General features: G+C 35.4%; 1 protein-coding gene across 11 annotated transcripts in view; it reads left to right on the top strand.

Moving 5' to 3' along the window:
* Positions 1-23,473, top strand: part of LOC108755033 (actin-binding LIM protein 2) — a 30,248-nt gene that overhangs the window by 2,805 nt on the left and 3,970 nt on the right. For 3 of the 11 annotated variants that reach the window (XM_018497746.1, XM_018497744.1, XM_018497752.1), the window contains exons 1-12: positions 3,662-4,403; positions 13,439-13,599; positions 13,674-13,839; positions 14,757-14,988; positions 15,461-15,779; positions 17,262-17,333; positions 17,993-18,176; positions 18,486-18,745; positions 18,864-19,125; positions 19,308-19,391; positions 20,969-21,069; positions 22,457-22,526. In XM_018497746.1, coding sequence (XP_018353248.1) covers positions 4,304-4,403; positions 13,439-13,599; positions 13,674-13,839; positions 14,757-14,988; positions 15,461-15,779; positions 17,262-17,333; positions 17,993-18,176; positions 18,486-18,745; positions 18,864-19,125; positions 19,308-19,391; positions 20,969-21,069; positions 22,457-22,526 — 2,011 coding nt within the window. In that variant the 5' untranslated portion in view covers positions 3,662-4,303. Of the gene's footprint in view, positions 1-3,661; positions 4,404-13,438; positions 13,600-13,673; positions 13,840-14,756; positions 14,989-15,460; positions 15,780-17,261; positions 17,334-17,992; positions 18,177-18,485; positions 18,746-18,863; positions 19,126-19,307; positions 19,392-20,968; positions 21,074-21,451; positions 21,777-22,205; positions 22,304-22,456; positions 22,527-23,473 lie in introns of those variants that run through there. The other 8 variants (XM_018497747.1, XM_018497745.1, XM_018497755.1 and 5 more) reach the window with 7 other exon arrangements.

The raw sequence follows: 23,473 nt of genomic DNA, 5'->3' as shown, positions 1-23,473 counted from the left end.
TTTTTTTTTTTTTTTTGTTTAGTTCTAATACCGCAACACAACGATTTGTTACGCGTATGGAGTCGCATCCATCCGCGTTCTCGCTCGTGCGAATTGTTCGCGACCGCAATTATAGCAGGACCGATTGTCTACGAAGAAGCCGGCGACCCCGACGAGACGCTAGCGAACACATAATTCGCTTGCTGCAATTGTGCATCTCCCGCCCACCCACGCGACCGTTGCATTGCGCGTGACATCGCGGACAACGCAAACTCCTCGCGCTATCTCTCGTTGTCTCTTTTACTTTGCGAGAGGATTTGTGAACTCTGGCTAGTACCAAAACTCTCGCTAGAACTGTGATAAGTAACTTTTCCACCAAGTGTCTGAATACAAATATTAAACAATTAATTAAAACTAATGTAACCATAAGTGAAAAATGTAAAAAAAGCCCGTCAGAGCCTACATCAGTTATTCGGATGCACAGAAATTCTTTATTTTTCGTGCGAATGTAACAAAACAAATAAAATATACGTTTCGACCCTTCAATTCGAATCCTTATCAATATAAAATATAAATCGAAATTATATAACGGAAATTATATATATATTTTATTTGTTATTTTATGGTTTATTTAAAAATAATTATAAGGACTTGGAACTTTGCTAGAATTAACGAGAAATATTACTAGAATTGCAATAAATAAAGTACCACACTTTTTCTCAAATGCATCATCTGTAATTTAAAGTGTAAAAAAAATCGGTAACTGCTACAATTTTATTTTCAAATTATATCTATTGATATTTGAATAGTATTAACGGGAACTGTTACTAAAAGTAATATATAGTAATATTTATCGTTCTTTTTTTATTTTAAAGCGAAAAGTGTCATGCCAGATTCGCGGAGTTAGCACGTTACATTTTTAATTTTTTTACGTAAAAAAAAATTGAAAATATGACATCCTAACTTAGCGAATCTAGAACAACACTTTTCTTTAAAATACTAGAAAAAAATAAATCTTTTTGACAACAGTTCCCGTTAATATTATATTACTCGAATTCTATCATGTATATATAATTTGAAAACTTAATTCCCACAATTATCAATTTTTTATACACTTTAAATATAGAAGACGACATTTGGAGAGAAAGTCTCATACGGAAAGTGTAAACTTCTAATTCCAGTCACTTTTTGCGGAGACTATACACTCGATGTATTCTTAAATGCCAGAAGAATGCATGACAATCTCGAAATAACGTTGGTTCAATTTATTTTTCAATAATTAGCAATCACTAAAAATCTTTCGTATCGAATAGTCGATTATATAGAACGCTATTTAGCTTGTTATTTGTGTCCGCCCATTTACTGATCATATTACGACAGTACACAATCGTAACCCCGATCCGCGACATTACGTGGCAGTCGATCTCGCAATGTGTACCTTACGCTTACACGAAGACTTTACACGTGAGGCAGCCATTTCACGCACGAGGAGGCGTTTACATAATAGATCAGCTCACGACAGAGCGCGTAAAGCCAGAGCAACGATCGACACGTGATATTGATCCTCTTCTCAGTTTCTATCGACAGGGGTACGAGGGGGGGGGGGGGGGGGTCCCTTGGAGATGCCATTAATGTCGAGCACGTTTCACACGAAACTGCAAAAGCCGCTGCTGATCGATACGTATCCCCCAAACTCTACTATAGAGAGACGCTGCACCTCTTGAGGGAGAAATTCCCCTTCGATGAAGATTCTTAATTGGCGTCGACAGAATTCGACGCCCGATTTCGACACGAAAAAACTGTGCGAAACTCGTCTAATTCTTGTACCCTCGTAAATTACGATTCTACTTTCGAAGAATTGTATGTACGATCAATTTTAATGAATAATGTTGGAAATCACTAAATACGACATTTTTAAGTCGAAGTGATATTCCTGTAAAAGTCTATTTTCGTTCTTTTTATATATTATATATAATATATTTGACAAGAAAATAATAATTGTCATTTTAGTCTGAAATTGTCTGGTTCTACAATGCAGTCTTGACGAAGAAATTGGATTATCCAGAAGAAAGGGCACTCTGTACGCATCCTGGATCAATATTTCAATCGCTTATTGGTGCATGTGATGCACATCGTGCATCGACTTACGCCATTCTTTGACTCGGTCTTGGGAGATGTAACACGACTCCGAACGTTGCACATTTGCAACATAATGTTCATCGAGTAGCGAGATAAAATTACAAATAGCAGCTACCTTGTTTTTTTTACGCGGATTTAAAAGTTTTAAGACGAAACTAGAGGTGCAGTGTTTATCATAATTTTATTTCTTGTATCATAAAGCTTGTGCAGGAATCGGTTGTTTCACTTTGAAACAGTTTCGGATATCCGATTTGACTGTTGAGGCATTTACTGTAAAAATGTAAAGTCTAATCTGTCTTACGTGTTTTTAATTGAGGAGTAACGTTATATTATATTTTTTTATTTCACTATTAATCATATCATTCTATTATGCGAAACTAGTTTAAGCTGACAGAATTAGGGCACCGCGTGTGTATGTGATGATAAAATTGTGACAAGCGCTGGACACTTTCCCAGTTAACTGGATTACAGCCTTATGCAATAATTCCATTTATAAATTACTCTTAAATATAGCTTTCAATCGGATAATTTGAATGCCTTTAATATTATCTGATCTTTCACGTTTGTAACATTGCATTTTTAATGTACACTTCAGATTCTTCGAGCCAAGAAAGTGAATTTTAGAGTAAAATATATTTAAAAATGTACGAAGCGAACTTCAAGATATTCATCTTTCTCAGCTAACTGGATTAAAGCTTTATGCAATGATTCCATTTATAAATTACCCTTAACAGTTTCGAGTCATGTATTCTGAATGCTCTGTTAATATTCGATCTTTTGCTTTGTACAAAAAATAATAATTGCACTTTTAATGTATACTTCAGATTTTTCTGGAAAGGAAAGTTTCAGGGTAAAAAATTTTGTCAACTTCAGAACATTTTATTTATTTCATAAAAATGACTTTATTGAAAATTTAAAATATGTAGATTTTAAAAATATTTTCTAGATACAAATTCTGAAAATAATTTTATATAATATTACTATTTAAGTAATTATGTAGGACGCTTAAATTGGTTGCCAGAATGATACAACTTTTTGCAGCATTATTTATTGGGATTGAGTTTCATACATAATTATTTTGATGATCCAACAAAATTATTCTCAAACCTGTATCTATGTACGTAGAAATTTTTAAGTAAAAATTCATAAGCAAAATCGTTCTTTTCGTGTAGTACTCGAAAATCTTTCTAAACATTCGTGATGCAACTGCGTACAAGCCAAATAAAAAGTTTAATGCGCCGGCTGACAAACATATTTTTCTAATCCCCTTGAGGCAACTGCAAATATCGTTTGCTTGCAAATGTACATTAAGGACAGATTACCAGAGAGACGGAAAGAAAGAAACAGATTGCGGCAAGGTACAAAGCGCAGAATGAAAGAGGTGCAAAGTCGTCTCACCGGAGAGATTAGACTTTCAGGGCGGAGTCGACCGTGAAAGTAAACATTATCTGCGCCGACTGTACCGGTTGACAATCGGGACTCGACGAGGCACGAATACTGGCCAGTAACTGGTGGTCGGCACTGTTGGCAGTCGACAATCGGCAGTCGCAGCGACTGTACGGGCACGTGTATTTTCTGATTGACTGATCGTATTACGTCAAAGCTTCTCGCGCCATACGCTCCGTAATTCAGATTAGCTCTCGGCGAACTGTCGATTCATCAAATAACGCGTACGCACCAAATAATATAATATATATTAAACACGAGCTGAGATTTTTACATTCTGGAAACAAAATTAGCTCTGGCTGTTATCGACGCATTACTCAGCAAACAACGATAATCGCCTTCGATTATCTCGATGTAATCTATCGAGGATGCTACATTACACATTAGATTCATAACGATACATACAGAACATCGACAGAGGACAAAATATTCAGTCTAAACGGACAACGTGACACGTCGAATTTTCTTTTTCCGCAAAATCTCCAAGTTCGACCTCGTCGAGACACAGATGTTAGTCGACGATTCACTCACGAGTTATTTGAGTGATCTCAACGGCAGATCGGGGATACGAATCTGCTCCCGGCTGCTTCGAGTTGCACCTCGACCGGTGACGAATCGTCCACCGATCGTCTAGCTCGGCGTTATCTTATCTTAACATCGCACGGAAACGGGAAGGAGAGGTGCGTGTGCCAGCGCGGCTCGTGTCCCTGAAAGTTACGCAACGCAGACGGCGGACAGGATGAAGTCGAAGACGAGCGAGAGCTTGATAGCGAGTGAAAGCAAGGCGGAGTTCAAGAAAGACGATGCCGACCAGCACAAGCAAAAACCGTTGAAGAAAGGTAAAAAAATGTTGGCTGCCGTGAGAAGAGCCGAAAAAATCCTTTCCTTCTATTCTGCGGTCATCGTGACGAACGAACCGCTCTTTTTGCTTTACGTCAATCCGTGATGCTAGATTAAAAGCGCAATTAATTTCGTAACGACGAGCCATTGTGCTGTCGTTATTTTTGAAGATCCAGTGAAATTTCAATGAATACACTGGCGTTCAACGATCGTTCTTTAATTCCCGAATCTCCTACAATATCATTACCTTTTCATTTGGCAATAATCGTCCCTCATTACCACTATCTCATTGCGTCCGTTTGTATAATATTACGATATATAGGCGATAGATGTTATAATAAATAGGAAAAATTGATAGGTCAAAGCTCCACGGGCCATAATGCTGAATGAAGCGTACATCGAGATATTTATTGTATCAGTATTCATTAATCTTCGAAATCCATTAGCACTACCATCGGCGCCGGCGCGGTAAACGCGTTAAACTTTCAATAACGTTAATTAAACGTGAAATAATTACGACTATTGACTATGTAAATAGATCTCGCCTTTTGTCTCGTTATTCGCGAAATTGAAGCCCACGTCCGCCGAGATGAAATCTGTCTCCCCGACAAGAAATCCGACGCGGCAATATGGAATCCGTTCCGCTGGCCGGTACGGTATTTTACGACATCCGCCGATCATCCGTCCGCCTTATCAACTTGCCTCACGACTGGTTTAATATATCGCGGCGACGCGATGCTTAAATTACACGATGCGAAAGTACCTCGTGTGGTACCACGCGATCCACAAGATCCGGCAATATTTGCATGTTACGACGGCTGCCTCTCTCAGCCACGAATATCTCCGTCGCGGCTTTTCGTCGTGACGAGGCGAATCTGAGGAACGTGACACGGTGCCGCACGCCGAGGACATTTTTACACCGTTCCGATGCTCCGACAAGGAAATGCATTCCTTAGCGCGCCTAGAAACGCCGATCGGAATCCCGTTCGGGGATCTCACTTACATCGTGTGAGTCGACCGACAGAGTATCGCCTAGATCAGATCTTCTCGATTATCTGCTGTCTATCTGATTGCGAAAATATATTCTATGACTCGTTCTCAAATTATTAACTATTTTTAATCTCGATTAATTTAATATATATCGCGCAACACATTCGACTTGCGTCGAATTTCTAATGAAAAGAACCGCGAGAGAATTAATTCGATTATTGCGAAACGCTGCCCTGGAGAAATGTTTAAGAGCGCGAAGTACCTCGTTTCCCGTTGACATCGTACTGTTTGTTGGCATACAGTGAAGTTAGCAAGCAAAAACGGTAAAACGATTTACGAGGAATTTTTTTTGCATCATACGCAGGATATAATAATGGCGTTTTTTTCGCGCTATCGACAATAAAATTCATATACACACATTTACGAATGCCATACAAGCGTTTTGTAATTTAGTTACCCCCCCCCTCCCCTCCGCACTCGTGGGATACTAATTACTGACTTCACGCATTATTAAGTAACCGTTGATAATTGTCGTATAATGAACACGAGTCGAAATATATACTTTTGCACATTGCATCATGTACACACAATCGGTCTCTGCCATGTCATGTGCAACCTTGAACTGTATGGGACAATTTATAATATTTCTAAGTTTGTAGTATTTACAATATAAGAAGTTGCACGTTTATTTTTTTATGTATATACTGCAATATATTGTGACGTATGCTGCCCAAAGTAAAATAAAATAACGACTTTTTAACGATTATTTTTATCATCAAGAAACAGTTTATAACTTATGAGGTTGGACATCGCTTATTTTTTACACAATTATAATATTTAGAAAATATATTTTACATCGCGAAACAATTAGTTCTGCGATTAGCTTTTAAATACTGTATATTCCCTTTATTAAATTTACATTTTATTATCAAGTATTATTGAATTAGTCTACATATCTAAAGTGTTACATAAAGTATCATAATATTGTAATTTACTTGCATAAAATTTTATTGTACGTGGTCAAGTGTGAAATTAGTTTACATATGAAATATTGTTGAATTAGTACGTAACTCTTATATAAAACAAGAAGAATACCAAGAAATGGCCATGGCGATAAGAACTAACCGCAAAAGCCATAATTGTCGCATCGTTACCGTTAACCTGCTTGATAATTGACTGTAATATACATATCTTTAACTCTCATTTTCTGAGGATGCGTCATCGAATAGTGACGATTATTTGAATATGATACAACGTTTACAGAGAGAAGTGATTGTCCAACACGTGCATCTACGAATTATTAATTTCTGATTGCATCTCATGCGTTACATCAGTTTGTTATCGCAGGATAATTGAAGTGCAGCAGTTTAACACATTTTCATTAGAGCGAGTTTAAACGTCGACGATAATAAATTTTTTAATATTTCGTTGGTAAATCGTCTGTTTATAAAGGCGACATTCAAGATAGAAACTGTCGTTCGTTAAATTAAATAATTACACCGATGAAAAAGATTGCGCTTTACGTTATTTAAATTGAACTTTTATTTCCTGAATTTTCAGAAGTATAAACAAGATTGTAGCAAAGCGTAGTGCAAACCGAAAAAAGAAACGGTAGTTCAGCAGGTTTTAGTAGAAAGGAGAGTGGTTAAAAATTTATCTGCTGACATAGCAGTTCTGCAGATGTTCTTCTGTCGAGTTCATGCTGGTGCGAATTTCAGCGAAATCTAACACATGCTCTTCCGTTATATCACGCTATATGTTATCTTGAAATTATGTAGTGTAATATAAAACACCTATTGTGTGTGCAGAGTACGGTTTAAACGAAATTCGATCTCGTTCTTTTGAATTATCACAATGTTTATTTCGTAGAGATAACAAAATGCTCATCAGCTTCAAAATACAATATTCAGATTGCCAAGCAAGTGAAAAATATCGAATATTGTTTTGTTTAAATTTTGATGATAAAAATAAAATGTACATAATCATAAAAGTTATTTAATACAATTCGAGAGCATCGATTTTAAATACAAATCGTTTCTTAGAGATACACTTTTAGACGCCTAGATATTTTCTGTGCGACGCATTATCAACTTCCTTCGTGCTGTCAACGTTCCAAATTTTCCTTCAGACAAATTAACTTGACCTAATACACATTCTAAGAATTTACAGTGATATAAATGAAATAAGCTGCACGATTGTCTCTTTCCATTCCGTTCTAAAATATAATATAACGTGTCTAAGTTGAAAAGTGGGAAAAAGGGAAATGTAAATAGCAATAATGCAATAATATAAATTACAATGAATGTTTCCCTTTCTAAGAAAATTTCACTTCTGAATTTTCTTCTATTAGCATATAATATTTCATGGTTATCTTACGCTACTTCTATAATATTTTAGTAGTTTAATACTATTTCGCAGCTATGTACTTTGCGTTTAGCAAATAAACACCGAAGAAATGGCATGACGTGCAAGATACTTAATAACTGTGGAAGTTTTCTTGATTTGTATAAACTGCAACAAAAGCTGCGTCGACTGATAGCGCGAACGGAAAAATATGATGTGATTAGATACGTTCGACAGATAATCGTTGCACAGTCGATTAATATTCGATTTTATGATCTGGAGTGCAACGAGAGAGATCAGGGCAGTCCAGGGTCGTCGCGTTTGACCCCACTTTGCCACATCCTATTTAGACCACTTATGAATCATATTAACATACCACCTTCATGTATGGTATCTACGTAGAGTGATCGCGACAAGTGACGAGACCTTATTCTTCAATTAATTTCGATTTTGTTGATTTTGCCCTGACAACTGTAATCTGAGGATATAATCACTGAAGTATCTGATCGCCGGGATGTATCGCGGATATAAAAGTCGCGTTAAGTAATGGCCTTCACGTTGAAGAGAAATATGATCGTCTATCGGGTCTTGTCCAGTGACAGTTTGTGCGGCAGAAACTGGTTATTCTGTGCACGCCTGCGTGATACGGCGTCTTTTTAACGGGAGAGTAATCCCAATATTGAATTACTAATTAGCAATGTAGTCGAGGTATGCATACGTTATGACTCAGAATTTCTGCTTCATGTCAAACGTGTAATTCGCACAGCCATGTACTCCGGCAGCTGTTATTTCATATAAGAATCTGTGATTCACGCACTGTTAAATCTGTAGTATTAAATTTAACCTAATTTAAGTTGCCATTGCTCCTACTCGATATATTATTATTTTATACTAAAATCAATCCATACAGGAACGCCAACAGTTACAATAAAATCAATGCTTAGTCAACGTTACAACTGTCAACTGACGGCCAAAGTTCTGCCAATCAGTACTGAGCCATCACTGGCGAATGATTGGCTGTCAAATGACGGCCACAGTTATGTCAGTCAGTACTGGTTAAATTTAATACTATTACAATATCAAATTTAACTACTGTTTTAGTATAGAATAATATATTGAGCCAGTGGTAGTATAAATTAAATGACTTATATAACAGGCTATTTTAATGAAATTGTAATTATTGAAGCATTTGGGAACGTTTGATGAGGTCGAGAAAAATTTTTACCAAATTCCCCGAGTTTCTTCGTTAAATAACTCGACAGTGCAGCTTTATTATCTTTTCCTTTTTTTTTTTTTTTTTTCATTTTAGGCGTGCTGCACGTGACATCGACACATTGTTATCGCACACGATTGACGTGTTCCGCGCGCGAATCACGAGGACGATAAATTCCGTTATCACTCTGTCGCGTCCGAGTTGGGCCTATCGACCCGATCGTTTTCTTTTTTCTGGCAACAGATTTTTCGCCCCAGTTGAAGCGTGCCGTAAATTAAACGACATGCAGACGCGCAGACGAGGGTGTGTCACTTCATGGACGAGTGGCCCCGTTCGATTAAATGCGAGCTCGCGTCATGAGTTTCGATTCTGTTCGAGCTCTTCGTACTCCAGCGAGGAGCAGAGAAAGCAGCGTCGGCGTGCATTGTTGTAAGCCGGAAATGTCGAATCTAGCACGTAGAATTGGTTGAAAAAATTTTTTTCAGGAATTATACTTTCGCTACACTTCGTTCGTTCATCTGTCTATCATATTGTCGTGTCGCTGTCTAATTTAAAAATGGGCATTTCTTGCTACTCTATGGACACTGTCTGTGGCGGATTCTAGAGTCGGAAGTGTCAGTTTCTGAAGCAGAGGATAATTCCTCGATAATTCCGTACAAAGCGGATGCGTTTAACTTGGTCCGCCTACGAGGATTCTGTCGACTTTAACTCATGCGACGATCCGATGACGTCGAATGTACGAAGAGAGCTGTGATGTCATCGTATATGTTTAAGGCACAGGGGATCTGGCCTTTACCTCCCGGCTTTGTGATGTCATGCACATTTTCATCTTTTTCAGCGGTTGATTTATATAAATGCCAGCGGCATTTGTTTTCGTTTCATTGAATTCGCGCGGAATTCTCTCACGAAGTAAAATTGTTTCCACGGGGAGAACATTTCTTGCGTGATTTACACTGGATGTGACTTGACATTTACAAAATGAACGTAAGGAGAGTTTAAATGCGACGGAAGCATTAAAACTTGTGAAAATTCGGAAAAAGAATCTCTTAACTTATTTCGCCGTAATTATTCAGCAAATTGAATTTTCGCTTTCTATTAAAATGACTAACCGGTATTACCCAGAAATACATTTTTACGTACAGGAGACTTAATTAGAAGCTTCACTCTTTTCAAGTATTTTAACTTTTTTTTTATTAATTACTCCGGAAATAGTTGTTCCTCTCGACAGATAAAAATCGACCGCGTTACCGGCATCCGCCACGGAATTCGCGGTTGACGAGTAATTAGTACGTCGCACTTTCTCTCTACATTCGCAGAATGAAAGAATTCCGTTTCGCGCCGACGGGACCGAATAAAAATGCATGTGCAGCTTCCTGCATACTTTTTTTTTCTTCTATGTATTATACACATGATTAGGTCGAAACGAGCGCAGTCTTTACACGAAACAGCTGGATTCGGTGCAGCGAACGCAAACAGAGATAGATTATTAGTTCTGCCTCTCTAAATATTGATTGTGCTATGAGTGAACACACACTCCCTTTGCGCATTTTCATGTGATCCGGCCACGCGCGTAACGGCACTACAGATACGCCATAATTTATCGTGGAACGTTGTTCAAAACAACCGATAACTCAATAAAGGCGTCACATTCATTCGCGCCTTCTCATAGTTGAATCATCGAACGACCGAGCTTGGTGAGCACTCGACTTTTCATTCGTATACATTTCGTACACGCTCGTCAAAATACTTGCGGTGTCATTTTTTTTTTGTTTCTATTTAATTTATTCTCGTGGCATGCGAACTTCCGCGATGTACACACGGGATGAGGGAAGCGAGAACATTCAATTCACCACGTAACAATTTATATAATAAGGTCATGCAATTTGCGTCACCGTGGTAGAATAAATTATGCTGCTCGTATTTGCTTGAAACGTTTATTATTCGCGTAATGAAACAATGAAGAATAGCGTAACGATAATGTAATGAAGAAAACGTGTTATATGCATGCAGACGCGAAGTGCCGATTAAGTCCGAAATCAAACGACTAATGAATAATGGATCCTCGTTATTCGTACGTACATACATATTCGTGTCAAAACATATCGTGCTCGTGTTTCGGCTGACATGTTTGCTCCGATCGATCACGATATTAATTCGCGACGCGTACAAATCGAACGTAATGTGTTAATAAACATAATCCACGGGGACAATGACAAACACGTGCGCGTGCAAGTGTAAAAAGAATTGTTTTAGTAGAAAAAAAAAAAAGAGAAACATGCGAAGAACTTTTTGGCAGCATTTCATAGCTATTAAAAGATGCAAAAAGGAAAAAATGTACATACGAATACAAACTTTCACGTGTTTAGAGTTGTAAGTTTGATTTAAGAACTTTTACGTAATATATATAAATAAATATTAAATTTAATATTGGATATTTTTTTAAAACATTAATTAAGGATTGCCACAGAACTGGAAAACTGGGAAAAGTCAGAGAAATTGAAATTGGTCATGGAAATTGGGAAAATGTAAAAAAATCTGGAATTTCAAAATTTGCCCACAATTTCCTTAAACTGCTCCTATTCCAAATAATTGTTATAATTTTTTAAATATTATATCTGCCGTTTACAGTTCAAAACTAGCGCACTTTAAACGATTTTTACAAAATAATTTAATTTATTAAATTTATATTTTATTCAGTATTTTTATTTGATCCCTCTTTTTTGTCGTAACTACATTCTTTTTTTCAAAACTAATTTATTTTTTGCTTGAATTTGCATCCAAAATTTTACTATGCTACTAAGCTTTTTTTTTTGCGTTTTTAATAATATAGCTTTCCTACAATCCTTGAGTTTAAATGTTAAAATTTACATATTTTATATTAGTCATGTGGAAAATCTGGGAAACCAGGGAATTTAAAAATTTATTTTCTGTAACAACCCTGATTTAAGTATAATAAATATGTCAATAACGATATAACTCAAAAATTTTTTTTAGTTACTTGAAAAAAAAAAAGAATAAAAACATATAAAGAAAAAAGAAACAACATACTTTAAGAAAACATAATTTATTCTTCTGTAATTAGTAATCAAATGAAAATTGTGCTTTAAAATTAATATTACAACATTTTAATTTAAGTAAAAATATTTTAATTTATTTTCTAAAAAATTTAGTTTTTTAAATAGTGTATGCAGCAAATGAGCGATATTAACAATTAATAAGTAATGATTTGATTAGTTACCTTTAAATGTTTTTCATTTAAAAATATATAGTCTCGACATTTTTTAGTTAGAATTTTTATTTCAAAATGGCTTCAGGAATTTACCATTAACAATTGTCACGTGCAGTTTGGGATAAGTCAACTGTCCTTAATCTGCCATTTAGGTTTACGATCAAAGCTATCTCAGATCCGGACATCGGTTCGTTGAGACTCGGATTATTCTGGATCTAAACTGTTTCAATGGAAAACCCTATTATAGAACGCGCGGATAATCTTCCAGAACGCGAGCATTGTAATGCATCCTTTCAACTGGCGACAGGTGCATTACGTAACTGCTGAAAGTTAACGTACGCTCCGTGGAGAGCCGATGACCACGTGGAGTGAGAGATGCGAGTCGCCATTGTTAGTGTAAACGCACTCAAAGAAATTTCGAATGATCGTCACGCACGAGAAGGTGCATGACTCATGATGTCTTCTCGTTATTTTTAGCTTGCATCCTCGTACCCTTGCCTACACTTGAAAAATTTCACAACGAGTTAACAATTTTTTAACACGTCCGTCCAACAAGTTTTATTTATCTGATCATGTACGTCATGATTGAATTTTCATTATTATAAGTATATAATGATAACATTCTTTACTGTAAAACTATTCTCATATATTAAATATTGTATTTTTTTAATTTACGTTATCATTTAATTATTTAAATTGTTTAAAATTTAGATGACGTTCATTTTTTACAAATATTTTTTGCAAATTAATAAATTTCTAATACTAAATAACAAGATTATAAGTCCAAACTAAAAGTTTTTTAATACGATGATGCTTTGCAAAATAATTTAATTTTTGAAATTTCTGATTGTCACTCTGTTATATATAAAAAAAAAGATATAATAAGATTAGGTGTTTGTTTAGAGTCATTCTCAGTGTTTAAAAATATGTATTTTATACTGTAAAATAATTTTTCTAATTACCTGAATTCTTTATCTTGTTACTTTGATAATAGAATGAGTTAGAACATCAAAAGCAAGTTATGATTATCCCTGCTCTAAAGATTCACAAATATTACAAAAAAAATGTTTAAACGTATAAATTACATTTGTTGGAAAGCTATTTATTCTGTTATAAAATGGTAGAAATTTCATTTTACGCGAATGCTCGCTACTCAGTTAATTTACGATATTACTGTCGGATAGATTACTAGTTTGGAATAGGAAGCTAATGATCCGTGAAAAAGCATTTCATAAAGGAAAACGGCTCTCTTGTTTCAGGTAAAACGTTTTGTCAATCTTGTAAGAAGAAGTGCAGTGGGGAGGTACTGCGGGTACAGGATAAATACTTTCACATAGGGTGCTTCAAGTGTGCCCAGTGCAACGCTAGCTTAGCACAGGGTGGCTTCTTTGCACGTGAAGGTTCCTATTACTGCACTAAGGTAAGTCACATTTTATTCGACATTTATTCTTAGAGATTTTTTAAATGTAATGTGTTTGTTGTTCTGTCTACTAGGATTATCGGGAGCGTTGGGGTACACGTTGTGCTGGTTGCGGAGAGTATGTGGAGGGTGATGTGGTGACAGCTGGCGAGAAGCACGCATTTCATCCAAATTGTTTCCATTGCCAAAGATGTCGGCAACCGTTGTTAGGACAGGGAACAAAAGTGTCTCTTGTTCAAGGTATGTGATAAAACAATTATTTACGACTCATTGAGGGCTAAATTGAGGCAGAATCTAATCTACATCTTTGATTAGTGTGTACTGATGTGTTGACATAACACAGCGTTTCTTATACGAGAATACCGACAAACGCATGAAAGATTCACTAATTCTAATTGTCAACAGTTTCTCTACCAATTGTGGATTATGATGCGTACTGAATTAGTGTGTAACCGATGTGCCTCTTCGGTACAGCTTTCACAATTAGTGTAGTAGTCAATCTGTTAAAGCGAATTGCCACTTAGGCTTATCGTTACTCCACCGTTACAAGGCCGCGCGCATTTACTATGTACATACATACGTCCTTGTGACAATTACGCGGCCAAAGGTAAAAATCCGACATGACGTGCATCTCTTTATTGTGTACTGTAACGATGCAAGTCACCCATTTCTAAGAAATTAAGGCCGATTAAACGTTACGAATAAATTACGCTGGATTTCACATCTAGTCCCTCATCAAGAAAATCGTTAAGAAAATGAAAGTGAATTCCGTCCATATAATTTTAGGAAATGTCAGTTAAAATAATTTATTAAAGAAAATTTTATTTTTATAAACTTTTATCAATTCAAGTGCATTCTATATTTTTCCGAACCGAATTTAAAAAAATTTTTTTTAATTGCTATTATTTTATCTTTATTGCTATTAATAAAGCAATAATTTATCGAATGTTGTATAATTTTTGTAATGTAATCAACATAATAAAACGAAGTGATTTTGAACTAGTTTTTTTTTTAAGTGAAAAAAATTACAATAATAAATGAAACTGGATGACAATTTCATAAAACGGACAATTGCACGCAGTACAATGGTTAATGATAACGTTTTGGGTTCCGTTACCGGGTCTCATTAATCTTCATTAACTATACATTATTCATAGGTCAAGCGCTATGTCACCGATGTGTCGGTATCCCGGTTCGCGAGGCCTCCACGCCGATTGGCAATAGCGCCGGTACCAAAGGTGGCGGACACGCTGACCCTGGTGCTTGCGCCGGTTGTGGAAACCAATTGAGGGAAGGTCAGGCATTGGTCGCTCTCGATCGTCAATGGCATGTCTGGTGCTTTAAATGTCATAGCTGCGACACTGTGCTCCACGGGGAATACATGGGAAAGTAAGTTTCGCGTTGATCCACATCTATCCTTTCATCTTAATTATCTACAAGATATTAATCAGGAGACACAAGCGTTTCGTATCAAATATATTTTTCATTAGTACATATTATTTCTGAAAAAGACGCTACAGCGTCTCTCCTTTATAGAAGAATATTAGTACAACTTTCATAAAAATAAAATATTATTCTTTTTAAATAAATTGATGTTATCGACAAATGTATATATTGGAGAAGATTATATATTACTTTAAAAATATGATAGCTTCTTTATGAGTTTAGGATTGGGATTTGATAGTTATAGGATTGGAAAAATATAAAGATAAAGCTTTTAGAGAAAAAAAATATCTAATAAATGTTTTTTTAATTTATTTATTTAAAAGTTTTTTTAAAGAGCACAAAAACGGATAAAAAAAAATGAGATTTAAATTTTAAATGACGCGTGAATCGTAACCATTAAAATTTTTTTCGACAGAGACGGCGTGCCTTACTGCGAGAAAGATTACCAGAAGCAGTTTGGAGTAAAGTGCGCCTATTGCAACCGTTACATTAGCGGCAAGGTTTTGCAGGCCGGCGACAACCATCATTTCCATCCAACTTGCGCGCGCTGCACGAAATGCGGCGATCCGTTTGGCGATGGAGAGGAAATGTATTTACAGGGTGCCGCCATATGGCACCCACGCTGCGGTCCAGGACCTACCGGACCTAATGGCATCGTGAATGGACACGGGGACGCTCACACCCCGCAGCATCGGGAATCGGAGCGAATTTCCAGCAGCGCTTCGGAGATGCAGGTAAGTCCGGTTGTGTTCGCGTGATCGGTGTGATTCGCTGTCTAGTCGTATTTATTCTGTACATTCATGTATTATAACTAATTTAAGCTATTGCAAAAGCTTGTTTATTTTTACTTAATTTAACTACAAAAATTTTAACGAAGCAATTGTAGCATTTTAATGTTTAATTGTTTTGATAAGTATATTATCGTACATAATCATAAATTATTGAATTAATATATGTAAAGAGATAACATTTATTTTATTTCACGTTATATTCTTGTTACGTGTGACTTGCTTATTGTGAATAAAGCTGTATACACGGCGTTTGTATTTTATATAACATTATAGCAATTATTGGATTCATATAAGATATTAATATAACAAAGAAAACAAGCTTTCCATTTTATAGATTAACGCAGAGCATAATTTACATTAATGCAGGTCATACGCATATAATATTGCCTATATACAGGCCGTTTTTAATAAACAATTGCATTTTTAAATGATAGATTTACACAAATTACTAAGAATAATCGCGTTTGAAAAAACAACAAGGATTAAGGCGACAGAAATATATTATCGTTAAAGCGACATATCTCAACCAGAATAGAAATAGCATTGCGTTCCAGAACGTTCTAAAATAATACATCGTATCTAATTTTAATGCTTTCCTGATCCAAAGAGTATAGAACAAATTCTATAACTCTATACTCTTTTCAAGTTCTTTTTCAAACGTAATGCTCTTGGTTATTTATATAAAATCTATCGTTTGGGAAAACATTATTTGAAAAATTAAGAGAATCGCAATAAATTAAATATATTCTATTTTTTAAATGAGGGAGTCAAAAATTTAATATCGTATGATTCAATAGTTAGATTTAATAATATTTTGATGGTTTTGAGTATTATTAGAAATTGTAACTTTGTTATGTTAGAAAATAAAAGAAGCGCATGCTGCTGTTTATGTCTAGCACTTGCATTATTCGACTTAGCTGCATTATATATATTAAGTTGTATTCGTTTGCATAATTGAATTTATCAATTGTATTATAAGGAAAGCGAAGTGTTTCACATACGTTAAATATTTCCCTGAAAGTATACTTTATGATTTTCTGTTATCGTAATATGTAATATACGATGGGATTCTCTTAAAAACGTCATTTTGTATTTTAAATTTTATAGTCCCTTCTACGAAACACTTTGTCATTCGACGTATATTCTTGTATGTTTAGTATAGTATTCTGTATAGCGGCAATATAGAACTGAATACCTCGAATCCAAGATACATTAATTATTTTGTCAGCTTTGTGTATAGCTTGATTTTTGCCTCAAAGAATCAGCTGGCTTGTCACTTTACCGTTCTTTCATCTTACGCACGCCTTAATATAGGAAAACAAGCGAAACATCAAAGATTATATTATCATATTTCGTTTTTATTAAGTTTTTATTATCGCTTTTCTTAATCGTTGTTTACTTTTTCCGCACGGTCATTATGTATAGTTTTCATTGCGGTCACGCACGCCAAGCCTGAACGGATCGCTGTGCAGCCCTTACAGCAGCCTAAGTCGCAAGGTATGCCATATGTCACTTAGCACAGCACTCTCGACAAGTATTTCTGGTATCACTTCTCTTATTATCACTTCTCGGCGACGCGTGCTTTCGCTCTGTTAGGCACTTGCGATTTTATTTCGATTTTTATCGATCCGTCAAATAGAAAAATGAGACTATCGAAACATTATTCAGATTGTATATTCTTGTTAAATTAATATAAGATATCATTTTTACTAGTAACACACGATAATTTTAAAAATTGAATTGCATCACTTATCATTTTAGTTTAGTGATTTTCTGTCGTTGATTTAAAAAATTGCATCATTTATTTTAATTTAATGATTGTTTATTGTTTTCTAGACCGTAAATATAATGTAAACAAAGAAAGAAATTTAATATATTTTAAAAAAATTTTGGGAATTTTCAAATATATTAATATAAATGCTTTCTTGACAGAGCGTTGCTCGCTTTGCATGATTTTTTTCTATACAAAGTGCGTCAATAATTCGAATAACAAATTAATTCTTTTTAAAGAGATTAAATTTTGAATGCAAATTAACTTATTTTAAGAGAGATTTAGTTTATCCAATTTCTTATGCACTTTGTATAATTGATAATAATAATCAGATGTAAAATGCAATTTGCACCACATGCGTGATAAAATACATTGATTGCCTCAGTATTATCCCGCACGAACTGGAAGCCCCGGCTTGATCCTGCGAGAATACGGACGACCGGCGGAAGATGTATCTAGGATTTATACTTACTCATATTTGACTGAAACGCCCAGTCAAGGATATCTGAGACGTCCGATACAGCCGTATGATAAACCCCCTACTAGCCCGCATTTTCATAGACCTAGCTGTAAGTTTTCTCTATATATTTAAATTATTAGATTTTAATGAAATTCTAAAATGGTTATGCAATTCTGCTACAGTTAAATATAATCATTTTTTTAATATCTTGAGTATCAAAAACAGAAATTTTGATCTATATAGTTTCTAAATTAAACGTAACAAAATATTGAATTTTTTAAATATTTAAAAGAAATAATTTATTTGAAATTGAAACTTTTAATTCTATGTCGTTTATTTGGCCTCGAGTTATCTATGTTCTCCAGAATTAGTTTGTCAATTGGCCTTTATGAAACGCACATTTTATTTTGTTTCATAGCATCTCGTTCGATAAGAAGCAGCGGTGGACGCAGCAGCAGATCGGGAATGAGAGCTTTGGTCGACGCGTTGAGTGACACTCGACCGAAATCGCCAGCAAGCCAAGTGGATAATGATGAACCGATAGAATTAGCGCATTATCCAGACGCCATGAAACCACCCCCGGGAGCTCAACCGCCAATCGAGAGAGATGATTTTCCCGCTCCGCCGTATCCTTACACTGATCCAGAAAGACGTAGACGATGGTCCGACACCTATAAGGTATTATTATCTTATTTAATCTTCAAAATAATATAATGCTACTTTTTCCATTAATTTCTTTAATGGTGAATTTTAATGACTGATTAGTGAATTGATGTTCCGATCCTTTTTAATTCAGGGAGTACCTGCATCTGATGACGAGGATGACGTGGATAATAAAACGTATATCAAGGAAGCGGAGCAAAAATTGAAAAAGGAACAGGATGAATTGAGTAAGATCGATACGGGGATAGCTAAAGTATTCCTGCAAGATCGCGAAAAAGATCGGGAAAATTTGAGACATAGAGCTGCGAACGTTGATCCTAGAAATGCCTCGAGGACACCGTCTGCCGCCAGAGAGCCAACATATCGATTGCGCTATGAAAGTCCTGTTGGTGCATGTAAGTTACAATAATTAATTTCATATTTTTAATATTTAGATATAGACTTTAATTATTTAGCTTGTCTAATTCTATTTAATTTTGAGAAGGAAATATATTGTTCTTAGATTTAAATTTGAAAGCCTATGAACAATATCATTTAACATTTATGTAAAAAATAATTCAAAGAAAATTTTGTGCAGCACCTTCGCGAAATATCGATCATGCACGGCCTTGGGAGGATGACGATGGCTTCAGTTACAGATCCAGCGGGCCTAGCTACAACGGTAAGTTTTTGACCGTTGACACGCAACATCACGTATTTGTCTCATTAACATAAGTAACGATCATCTCATACATGTCCACACGTTCGCACATGACACTAACACCACTCTACCGTTTAAAGTAACATGGATTAGAGAACACTGACTCTCTCGATAGAGCAGGGTTTCCCAGGGCGGGCAGTCGTAAATGGTCCCATTTTGTTGATAAAAAAGAAATGTTTGCTTTGTGGAGTACGACCAAATCGGCCAATGCAAACCAAGACATGGGAGGGTTTTACGCTAATTAACAAACGATGATAACAGTACGTAACACTTGAAAGCAGGACTTTAAGAGGCGTATGTAGCACCAAAAAACCATACACTGGACGCCCAATTAATACAACAGGTGATGTATTCTGCCTATGCATGTTGTCGTCCCTTACCTCAATGTGCTTGCCTTTTCATTTTTTTTCGTCGAACTGCGAACGGTGCATCAACCAATACCTCGAAATAACGGGCAATTAAATCGACAATTGCGATCTTTAGTCCTGGAAATCGTTTCTCGAGGTAATTGATCCTGTTCTATATCTTGCATGATACTTGGGACCACGAAATTCATTATACACGGACACATATTGTTCCAATGCACATCACTCTCATTTCTGCGGCACAATAGTACTTTTAGATAGAATTTAAACTGAACTTCAAATTGACTAAAAAGTCAATTTATCATTTTTCATCTCTTTTCTGTATGCTTTAGTAAGATTTAAATCGCTTTCGTAATCATTCTATCTAAATTTAATTAAAATTATTACAAGATGTATATAGACATTCATTATAGATAATTATTTCTAATTTCTTTTTTTTTTATATTTGCAATATTTCTTTACAAGAATTATCTATTATTCATAATATTTTGCGTTTTGTTTTATTAAGACCAACAAATATAGATCAAAAGCTAATTTCTGATTTGGTTTTGATAATTGACTACTGAATTTTATTAATAAAAAATTTTTATATTAAGCGTTTTTAAGAAGAGTTAATTTTTAGATATTTTTTGAATCTTATTTACAATATTGGAAGATAATTTGGCAACGCGAATAATAATTTTACTTTATTACGCATGATAATTATTTCTTGTATGCACCGCACATCTTTGCTTTCTGTTTGACAGATACAGAATTTTGCTTCGCGGTATCTTCCAATGTTGGGTCACTAGTTAATTTTAGAACGCTAATATGGAACGTTTGTCAACTAATCCAATTTTGTGCAATATTAAAAGATTGTATTATATAATTAAGAAACAAAACATTGAAAAAAGGCAGTTAAGAGAATTTTAATCAATTATTTAAATTAACTGGCTTATTGTTACAGCTTTTAATAATCACGTTATGAAAAATTTAACAACAGAAGTCTTTCTGATCATATCTTTGTAAAAGCTACGAAGAAATCTGTCTTTCGCAAAATCGCTAATTTCAAGTTAGCGTTCTAGATTTAATAGGACACAGTATGTTAGTCACACGATGCTATTACCCGTCGTTTACTATCATTGTGTCTCTATTTGTGTTTTTGTGTTTGTGTTGTGTTTGCGTGGGCGGCAGTTGGGAGGTCATCGGCGCGCTCCCCGGCTCCCAGAAACTATCCACCCCTTGGTACTCAACGCGCCTTCACTCTTCCAAACGCCACTAGACACTATCATTCGGTGAGTCCGAAAACTTTCCAATTCGCCCGCCGTTGGTCCCAAGTCAAATCATTTTTAAATTCCATTTGTGAATTTTCCCACTCACCAGTTCAACTTTTCTACATATTTTTAAAAATTTCAGTATTATAATATTTCACCTTATTAATTATTTTTACGCGATTAAAAATTACAATTGTGCACGTGTAAATTAGGCATGTAAAATGTTATTTGCTGATGAAGAAATAAGAATTTAGTCATTGCTGTCTTCAAACAACAATCACCTTAAGTTGAGATTTTTGATAACATAAGAATAGTTTATCTGCGATTTTTTCATCTATAATTTTAGATGCATCCCATACATTGTAATATATTGAAGCATATATATTTTTGTCTGCATTTTCAGTAAGAAAGGAAAACTTTTGACTTGTCATCACGGCGGGCGCGCTTACGAGAAGAGTCTATTGTAACACTGAGGTGCTGGCTTTTTATGTATCTGTTTTTTTTTTATCGCGAATTGCCTCGTACACTCTACTTAATGAGAGTGAACGCTTTGTGCACTCGAAACTATCGGATATCTTTAAGCGCCATTTGCCGATGGGAATGCGATATATTTGAAATTATTATCATTACAGATATCCTTTGTTACACGCGATAAAGTTTAAGATAATTAGATTCTGTAGGATAGATTTAATGACACGATTGATGCATGTCTTTTTCAGTTATAATATTTCTCCAAAAATATTCCAGATATCCCCAGATTTACCTCAAAAATGTATATTTTTAATTTTATTACTAATTGTATAAAAGATTATGTATATAAAATACCAGTATAGAAGAATTGATAGCACTTTAATAGAATTATATCGCATGTATATCGATGGATATCTGTTTTTTCAAATCTATTCGGATCCATGAGAAACATTGTAAAAAATGCGATGTACCAAGTATATCATTGTTGAGGCGCAAAGATAGGGGGAAATCCCTTAACAGTGGTTGATCTTGGGGACATATAAGGGAGCGACATGGCTCCGGGTAGAGTTAACGAGTACAAAAATCTGGCAAGCGAACGTTGGGCATTCGTATGGGAGATTGAACAAATTGAAATCACCGCTGAAACTAATCAGTAACACCTGTCGATTGACTGATTTGCAAACCAGTTGTGAGCTCCCTTCGGCACATCCCGAAGCCGGGGTACGGTCTGGCACCGCGAAGTCACACCTTCTCCTCGACCGGCGGTTCCGTGTCTGCTCTCCCTGTAAGTCTTGCACCGCAAGTAACAGTCGGCGATGCGACGTGCACCGCGCTGATAGTGCAATAATACGTATATAGAAGAGAGTATACATAGAGTCAACTCCGCGGCAACCGAGCGGAACACACCTCTCTAAGATAACGCTTTTCTGTCGTCTAGGGCGACTATTCGTTCAGCGGGATGGGCGACAAGACGCACAGCACTGATTTCTCGTCTGGCAAGTCGGACAGTGAGTAAAACAAGAGGGACCGACCTACACCGGTCCCCCTGCGCACACATTAGCCCTTTCACCTTTTTACATCACGCTTCTGAAGCTTGACGCGCTCGCAAATTAAACAGATGGAGTTTCTGCAGTGCTATCGTGAATCTATCGAGGATTTCTATCAGCTTCAAACTAAGATTACACTAACAGCATTGATTTAAGACGTTTTGGCACGTCTGGTAAAACAGAACTTTGTAGATTTATTGCAGTATTTTGATAACAAAAATTTTATTTAGCGTTTCTTTATTTTTTATATTAAATCTTTTGGTCTCTAATTCGAGAAACTAATATTCTAATAGAACTTGCTCAAAATTAACTGAAATTTAGTTTACGAAGAATTATCTTTAACTCAGAAATTATTATTTTGATATTTTTGTAACAAAGCTTTTACACGTGTCTATATTTTGGAAAAGATGCATGGTTTCCGAGATATTTCAAGATTTTACGCATTATCTCGTCGCATAATTCATGATGAAACTGCTAGCGATTTTTGCAAGCGCGTCACTGCCACGTTATCATTTTCTTCATACACTACGTTTTTTGCCTTGTACTCGCATGCTTTACTAACATCCCTGCGAGCTATCGCACTGTCACTGTGAAACATTGTACGTCGTACATTGGCCTGTTGTACATCGTCATATAATATTGTTTATTTAAAGAACTGTAATAATGACACTTGTTTGATTATAAATTATGAAATTATAATCATCTACGAGAGATACATGTCAATTTTTTTCTCAGATCAATAATCATGCTAAAGTAATGGGAGAGCGATAAGATAAATTATATTAAATTAAATTAAATTATGTTATATTTATCTAAGAAATATTAAAGAAAGTGTCAGAAGTGGAGATATCTATACTTATTATATTTTGTGTTTGGCTAGAAATAAGAATTATAATTACAATATTATA

This window comes from Trachymyrmex septentrionalis, unplaced genomic scaffold (assembly GCF_001594115.1).
Source record: "Trachymyrmex septentrionalis isolate Tsep2-gDNA-1 unplaced genomic scaffold, Tsep1.0 scaffold83, whole genome shotgun sequence".
Classification (NCBI taxonomy): domain Eukaryota; kingdom Metazoa; phylum Arthropoda; class Insecta; order Hymenoptera; family Formicidae; genus Trachymyrmex; species Trachymyrmex septentrionalis.
This window is presented reverse-complemented; position numbering and strand designations above follow the sequence as displayed.